Raw genomic sequence first — 8,085 nt, 5'->3', positions numbered from 1 at the left:
ACGTAAACAGGATCAGGCAAATTCATGAAAAAGAATAGCATCATGTGTTTTCAGCTTTGTGGTTTCATTGATACCAATACTGGGGGGAAACCTATTTATTGGAAATTATCAATTATCAGTCACCTGGTTCTGTCTGGGGGTTAACCAACTGCAGAGCATTCCCAGCACTATGTTTGACTTCATTCATAAGAAAAAGTGCAAAAACTGGACGACAGATAATCTTTTCCAACCGAAAACCGACTTAACATTCTCTTTGCTCAAGAACTGTAAGCAATAAATAATACTGACTTTTTGACGTGTTATATCATAGATGCAATAAAGTTATTTCATATTGTATTGTTTCCTGCACAGTTGTTTCAGCCTGCACCCTTCAGGAATATTGAGGTGCTGAGTCAGCAGTCATGGAGCTGGTACAGATTGTGTCTTGCTCAAGGACACTTAAAGGCTGTGTAAACCAAAATCAGTCTTGGTCTCTTAACATGCCAAACAAGTGATTACTGAAAACAGGTGAAAAGAATGGGAACTATGTAGATCTGAATTGTGAAATTTGACTGTTTTACAGCATCCCTCGGTTCCTGACTTTTAGGACAGTCTGACAGGGTGACAGCGCTGACTCATCATACATTTTATTGGTCGACATACATGACGAAGTGTTGCCCTCATTAACATAGCCCCCCCCCCGAACTATACAAGATCTTAAGCACCGTAAAATCAATGCTTCTCTCTCGCCGCGGCTCAGTTGCTAGCTGTGAACAGACGACGATGCTATGAAACACAACACACTTTGGTGAACTGTGAACACCGGGAGACTTTAGCTTGGTTGTACTCCGTCAAGTGTTTTGGTTTTTCGTCAGCACCTGAAGGCAAAACCCGGCCCGCCAGACGCGGACGCCAAGCCCTGTTAGGGAGAGCTGTGCAGCAGCCCTCCGTGGTTTACATCAATCAGCGCACGACTGATGAGATTTGAAAAGGAGCAGAAGGCAGAAAAAAAGATTGAGACAGTCATCGTTTAGTGTTCCTCGTGTTTCCGCTAACATCTCAGGTGCTTCTTGCTGGACATGTCATTGAATATGCGGTGCATCTCCTCCGGGGAGATCTGGTGGACGGTGATGACCCGTCTGTACCTGCACAGACTGTAGGCCATTTTCCAGTGATTGAAGCCACTGTTCTGATAAGGGTGTATACCCAGCTTACGCAAACACAGTCCCACGTACACGTCCTCGAGGTGCAACAGTCTCGTGTGGAGCGAAGTCTTGTAGATCTGCTCAGCCACATCCGATGAGAACACGTAGCCGGTGCCCGAGCAGAAAGGAGGATATTTATTATCGGGGTACAAGTCTCTGGGCATGTACCACTTACTGCGCATGTCCCTGATGGGACCGCCGTTTATCACGTAGCCGGTGAAATACCTTCTTCTCGGCTTGGTGGTGGGCTTCAGGAGCTTGTAAATCAGATTGTCCATGTTGACGAAGATGTCGCTGTCTGTCTTCAAGATGTACTGCGCCTTGGGGCAGAAGGTAGTCACCCAGCGCATACCCATCATGGTCTTCAGGGTGAGGTTGTGGTACGAATCGATAAAGTTCTCCACCACAATGTCGTGAAAGATCTGACTCTCCTGCTCCACCATCTGGTTCAGGACGTTGTCCGTGTTCCTCCCCAGCAGGAAGATGGTGAGGATGCGGATGTCGCCGAAGGTGCTCTCGTCGCCCCATGTCTCCCGGATGGCCTGCCGAGCGTCAAACTCCTTGTGCGTGGTGCTGATGAGGATGACCAGGAAGGGGGCGTCGCCTTCGCACTTCTTGGCCTCGTTGATGACAAACTCAAAGGCGTGCGGGTTGAGGGGACGGGTGCGGATGTTGGTGAAGGTGATGTTTTGGGGCGGTTTCACAGCCTTCCGAATGGACAGGGACATGTGGCCGACGTACGTGGATGTCGGACGAGATATACTCAGGTACCACAGAGCGCTCGCCCAGCACACCACTGTCAGAAGGTATAAACATGACACCTTTGAAGGCATTATGCTGCATGGAGGTGTGCTTTGACGAGTTGGATCTTATAAGGCTTTCTTTCCAACAGCCACGGTTCACCTAGCGAGGCAGCCTTAAGCTGCTTCAGCGTGCAGCTTGACATTAATTGTGAGTAATGGATTACTTTAGAGAGAAGTGATGCTGCTCGTGTCTTAACGCAAAGGGCTTCGATGTTGTATGGAACTCCAGTTTCTCTTCATGACACTGCTGGTCCTCCATCTACATCTGAAAGAGACAGAAAAGAATGATCCGTATCAGAAAGGTGCTGAAAACGTACATTTGAATACAACGTGACAGAGTAAAAAAAAAAATCCAGTTCAGTGAGTTGTGGCATCTCTTTCATCATCTACAGCAACACGTCAAACAAATAAAGACATAAAGAATCTCATATTATATTTATAAAATAAATAATCTCAAGGACTGTGGGGACACGCTGCAGAGAAACCTGATGTATTGAACTTATCACATCGGTGTTGGAATCAAAAATCATGAACTAGTCGTTTCTCAAATTAATATGTTCTCTCTGAGTGAATCTGGTTGGAGAAGGAAAAGGACTTAGATGACACCGCTGGATAGAAGACGTGTGGGAAAGATTGTGGCGCCGTGAGTCGTCTGACAAAAGTGACTCCATGCCAGACATTTGTATTTTTCATTGCTGAGATTGTTATTCATTGGCAACCCACACACATTGTGATGTGAAGACTGTTTGCATGCTGTGTTACATCACTGGCTTGCAACGGGCCAAATGTAATCTGCCATATTATGATTCACATTTAAAGATTTACTATTTACTTTTCCCTCACGTAGAGCGATACACAGAAAGTGTTTTTCATGGTTTGTGACCCTGCTGATGTTTTCATCAACATTTCAAAAACCTCGAGTGCATTTTTTTTTCGGTCTGAAAACTGTGTTGTTGTTGATTAGTATTGAGATTCTTATCTTAAATAATATTATCGAGAAACATGTGAAACATACTCTATTAAAAATGAAAGTCGTGCATTGAAGCATTAGTACCTTTATACATTATTTTATTTTTACCTTGTTTGTTTTTTTGTTGGTTTGTAAGATATGAAAAATTCTACATGACAGATAACCATGAAACTTGGTGGAAGGATGTGACATTTTGGTGCAGATCCGAACAAATGGCTGGATCAAGATTTTTTTTCACTATCTTCAACATTGCATTTTTTTACATTCTCATCATGGATCTTGAATACAAAATCAGGCATCATTTGGAGCCCGACTTTTTTCATTTGATTGAATATAAGGGGACTGATGGGCCTTGGCAGAGGTTCTAATTCAATCTGATACACCCGTATAGTCAATTTTCACTATCACAGTTAGTCAGATTGGACCTGACGGGGACTGTTGATTAGCCTCACATTGAAATTAAAAACCTTGGTAAATAACTTATGCCTGCAGCTGTCAAACAAGTGTAGAAATTAGCCTCATATTCCAATTAAAAACCTTGATAAGAAACTTGAGACTGCGGCTGTCAAATAAGTGTTGACAGTATTATACGGCGGCACAAAGGGAGCACTCTGCCACGATGTGCTTCTCCCTCGAGGTGTGTTCTCCTCTCCTCCTCAGTTTGCTCAGTGCTGCACTGCTGTACCGGCTGCTTGTTACAGAGCTGACAGATATTTGGCACGTCTCGTCTCTGAGCGTCGTCATTCTGCAGCACGGACGGTGGCATTTGTTCTGTGCCTGTGTGCAGGTGGCTGAGCCCAGACGCTGTGTGTAAGCGTGTAGATCCCGAGAAGTGACTCGCTTCTTCATCCTGTGAAGGCGGATGAGACGGCGCTCTTCAAAGAGGCCCGGGCATAACGCAATAAATATCTACGTTTTGATCTTCAAAGGTGAAGAGCAGACAATTCAAAACATAATGACATGATATGGATTCAATTTTATGCCATTAACGGCAGTCTATACCCATAATGTGGACAAAGAGACTCTGTTAGACTGGAACACATGGCATTAACGACAAGAGACACCTAACAATGCAGCTTCTTTTCTTTGTAGAGAGTTTTATCTGCAGACCACGAGGGATACACCATCTTCTCTTGCTCTGCGACTGCATCTATATAGTTTGTATTGTGTGACAGCTCCAGAATAGATTCTCTAACAGCACATTATCAGTTTTGACGCCGTCTAACAAAAGCTGTTACTTCTCCGTTTATTTTGCTCTGAACCGTTTTCCCCAGAGTCTTGCAGCAAAACTCTAACATGAGAGTTGTTCACAATATCAGACCTCTCCTCCTTTTGTAAAATGACTGTCGGATCTCGCAGGACTGGGAAAAGCAAACAATTGTTTATATTAACGGCGGTTTACTGAGACGCAAGACACACACTGACACACAAACACACACACACGCCAATATTTGCTGGCACCTGAGGAGCTTGGAGGGTCGGGTGCAGTGAGGACAGACTAACAGTAACAACGACCGCTCCCTTTTTAAGTAAATATCACCGGAAAAGAAAAACCTACACGAAAGTATGAGGCACATGCTGTTTTTACATTTACACAATCGGCCGCTGCATTCCCATGTTGCTTTGAAAAACTCATTTTCCAGACTAGAGCAAAACTATTTATGAGCCAGAACTGTGGCAATGTTTTTGTGACAAGTCTGTAAAGCATAACCTCCGGTGGCTTTTCAGAACAAACATTTCTAATCTGGCCCCGGGTCTCTGATGTGCACAAACACCACAAGATGAAGCAGACTTCTCAGTTTGTCCCCGACTCCATTTCAAATAGGAGAAAGTGCATTCGCTGCTTGTGAATGTCTCCCATTAATTAGTTGGTAATGTACTGAGGACGCTCTCTGCCTAAGTAAATCGGAAGTGGAGGAGTTACATAATGGCCTGTTGCACCACAGTTGACAAAACAGCCTTGCTGACAAAATGTGGCTTTGGGAAACGGCTCAGATACAGCTTTATATTTTCACATATTTTTTTTTATGTCACACAATCAAACCGAATGATAAACTAAGTGACTACTCACATAAGAGTGGATTGCAGATACAGTATGAATGGGCCTGTTTGTCATTGAAACCAGACAGTATCAGCCCTAAAATAGTGAGCTATGTGGAAAATATAGTCAAATGTGGTGGGGGAGAGTGGTTGACAGATTAGGTTCAGGTTGAACTGGGAGCAACAGTCTGATCTTAAGAGACACTGCGTAATCATTCTTTCTGCCCTGATTCCACTTCACAGACCGACAGTTTCTGAAACAATGTCTGTCTACAAATGAATCATGTAAAGATTTTTCTTTAATAGCATTAGCAGAAACTCTAGTATGTTTCGAAGTTTTGCAAAAAAGGAGAAAGTGGAAAAGTGCTTAAATAAAATTATCATCAAAGAAGTTGCAGACGGCTAAATCCAGTTTTTCACCCATTTGTTTCTCTTGACTAAAAAAGGTTTCTTGGTTGTTTTTCTCTTCTTCTAGTAGCTCCAGGTCAGGGGCTAGAGGAGTAACATCACAAACACCCAGCCGAAGATTATTCCTACAGTGGCTGGCCCCTGAAGCGCCCCTGTCCTGTCAGTACTCTTTGGCTACTTACAAACAATGCTAACAAAAAATGTGATGGGTTGTTAAGATTTTTCTTTTCTTAGCTTTTTGGAAGTACACAATGTGCTGAGCAAGGAACAATTTTCAAAACATATTCACTGTGTGGCTGTGCTCAAAGCTATAGAGCTCACAGTAAACGAGGAGTGACATACATGTGCACCTCACTGAAGCAGGAATTATGTATCGATGTTGGACATATAATTGGCCCCTCTGTGTAAATTGTGGCCCCTTTATTTAAAAAATCTTAAATCTGCCATTCACCAACTAACTTCAGGCTGAAGGTAAGTCTTGGCCGGCTGAATTAGAAGGAAAAATAAGGGGCAGTGAGTCCAAACTCTGACACTTCTATGTTTAAGGTCACATTAGAGATGGGACTGGAGCAGACCTCTGCTGAGCCATTATTCCAATCTGCCTCCATCATGGTGGAAGTCACACTGAGAGTCAGTGTTCAAATCTGCTGCTCTGTGTGACCAGGTTGTTCTGGTGACTGGCAGAAAGTATATGTAATATATATATACACATTACGGTTTCTATAAGGGGGAGGAACCAGTGTAGGTGATGGCTCCTCTGAGCTCTGGACCTTTAGGACATGAAGCAAACTACAGAAGCACAGCGGGGAGGGCAATGAAATGGGGAGATAATTAGCCCGTACTCCCAACAGAGACCCAATTTATCAAGATTTATTACGTAGCAAGAGGTAAACTTGCACAGGGAACACAGCACAAAGACAGCCATTCATCAAGACATGACAGTGCGTTCTCTAAGCCTCTGGCCTGACTGTCTGGTGGACTGGCTTCTTAGAAGGGCCATTACACTCTCCTCCGCACACAACCAAAAGGTTTTGATTCATGGCCCCGTGACCGTCTATTGACAGGTCTCTAAAGTGTATTTCCAACAGCAGCGCATATGAACTAATAGATTGCCAGATTGAATTAACTGCTCCACATTAAGCTTGTTGCTTATTGTGGAGAGCCTGTGCCAAAAAAATGTAAACTGATTACCTTGGCTTTCATTAGACACAACACTCTTACACATTTAATCGCATTGCACACACACGCGCACAAACACACCCACACACACACCCACATCCACACCCACACCCACACCCACACCCAGACCCACACACACACACACACTATTGTCAGAACTTTAGATAACAATATCAATTTAACCTTAGCTTTAATTTTTTAATGTCTTCCTGCGCTCTGCGTGAAGACAACATATTATCTACCTCATGCTGTTTTGTGGAAACACCTCTGCATCACTGAAGGCTCAGCAGTGCGTGGATGATGTTAGGAAGGTTGGGTTTCTGCTTAGTGGCGGATCAAGTATTTTTCCCGAATCCCAATGTACACAGAGGGGCAAATTTGACACATCCATGCAGAGTTGTTCGTCCAGTAAGGTGCACATTTAACTAATTCATTGTTTGCTGTGAGCTCTATAGCTTTGAGCAAAGCCACACATCATTGGATATATTTAGAAAATTCTTTCCTTGTTCAAGTGCATTGTGTACTTCAAAAAGAGCTTACAGTTTAGGGTCAGTTAACAAACTGTTATAATAATCACTAATGTTGGTAGTAAGTGACTAGTTTATCTTTGGCTACCAAAAGGCCAAGCAGAACTTTGTGCCAAATTTGGAAGGAATCCGTCAAGGCGTTGAGGAGATATTGTATTAACAAGACAACATATTGACTTTGTGAGGTCTGACAGTGACCTTGACCTTTGACCCTGGATCCACCCCTGCTGCTATGTTGATTCCCGTGCGCAGACTTTCAATTTAGGGTTTTTAGTTTCAACTATTTTCACAGTGAAAAGTAATTGAATGAAATATGAAACACTGATGACAGGACCTCCTGTCGGAGCGGAGATGGGTGGAAAGTGATATGAAAATGGAAGCACGGCGAGGGGGTAAAGTCCTAAATCCCCCCCCCCCCCCCCCTCCACCTCTCAGTGCTCTGATCCTGAACGCCACATTTATAAGCTTCCAGCCGATACTTCAGTGACCTTGGGAAAAGGAGAGCGACTGTGTGCATACTATCACAGCTATTCCAAGACGCCGTTCACGGCATTGACTCGAACCTCTTTGTATTTTATGAAGCAATTTCTCTTGCTAGTTCTCTATTATAAAACATAAATCGAACAAAAAGGCAAGTTGAAAAGACAAAGTTTGAGCTACAGTGCCAGATCCTTTCTACGCAAGCAAACTGTGGAAAGCTTCTCCGTCCCTTTGAGTATGAACGCTCCTCTCCAGTAAAGGCTGTTGTGTACTGTGAGATCTGTTGTTCTGACAACACAGATGGCATCTCATCAAACACACACATCGTCTAAGTATCTCTCTCTCTCTCTCTCTCTCTCACTCTCTCTCTCTCTCTCTCCATCAGTGTGATACTGTAGACACGTTTACTGTATATCACTATTTATTTCTGCTGAGCTGTGCCCATTACTCTTTGCCTCTAGAGATCTACAGTGAGACCATGGGTGTAAATAAAT

At 43.5% G+C, this 8,085-nt stretch overlaps 1 protein-coding gene across 1 annotated transcript; it reads right to left on the bottom strand.

Moving 5' to 3' along the window:
- Positions 1 to 920: 920 nt before the first annotated feature.
- Positions 921 to 2,245, bottom strand: b3galt1b (UDP-Gal:betaGlcNAc beta 1,3-galactosyltransferase, polypeptide 1b). Its single transcript, XM_062402851.1, has one exon. The coding sequence runs from the start codon at positions 2,015 to 2,017 to the stop codon at positions 1,031 to 1,033; it is 987 nt and encodes a 328-aa protein (XP_062258835.1). The 5' UTR covers positions 2,018 to 2,245; the 3' UTR covers positions 921 to 1,030.
- Positions 2,246 to 8,085: the final 5,840 nt, after the last annotated feature.

The sequence above is a fragment of the Platichthys flesus genome, chromosome 13, assembly GCF_949316205.1.
Source record: "Platichthys flesus chromosome 13, fPlaFle2.1, whole genome shotgun sequence".
Lineage (NCBI taxonomy): Eukaryota > Metazoa > Chordata > Actinopteri > Pleuronectiformes > Pleuronectidae > Platichthys > Platichthys flesus.
This window is presented reverse-complemented; position numbering and strand designations above follow the sequence as displayed.

Bases quoted from the DNA above. Each gene is read 5' to 3' on its own strand.
- b3galt1b (XM_062402851.1), bottom strand. From the start codon at position 2,017: ATGCCTTCAAAGGTGTCATGTTTATACCTTCTGACAGTGGTGTGCTGG.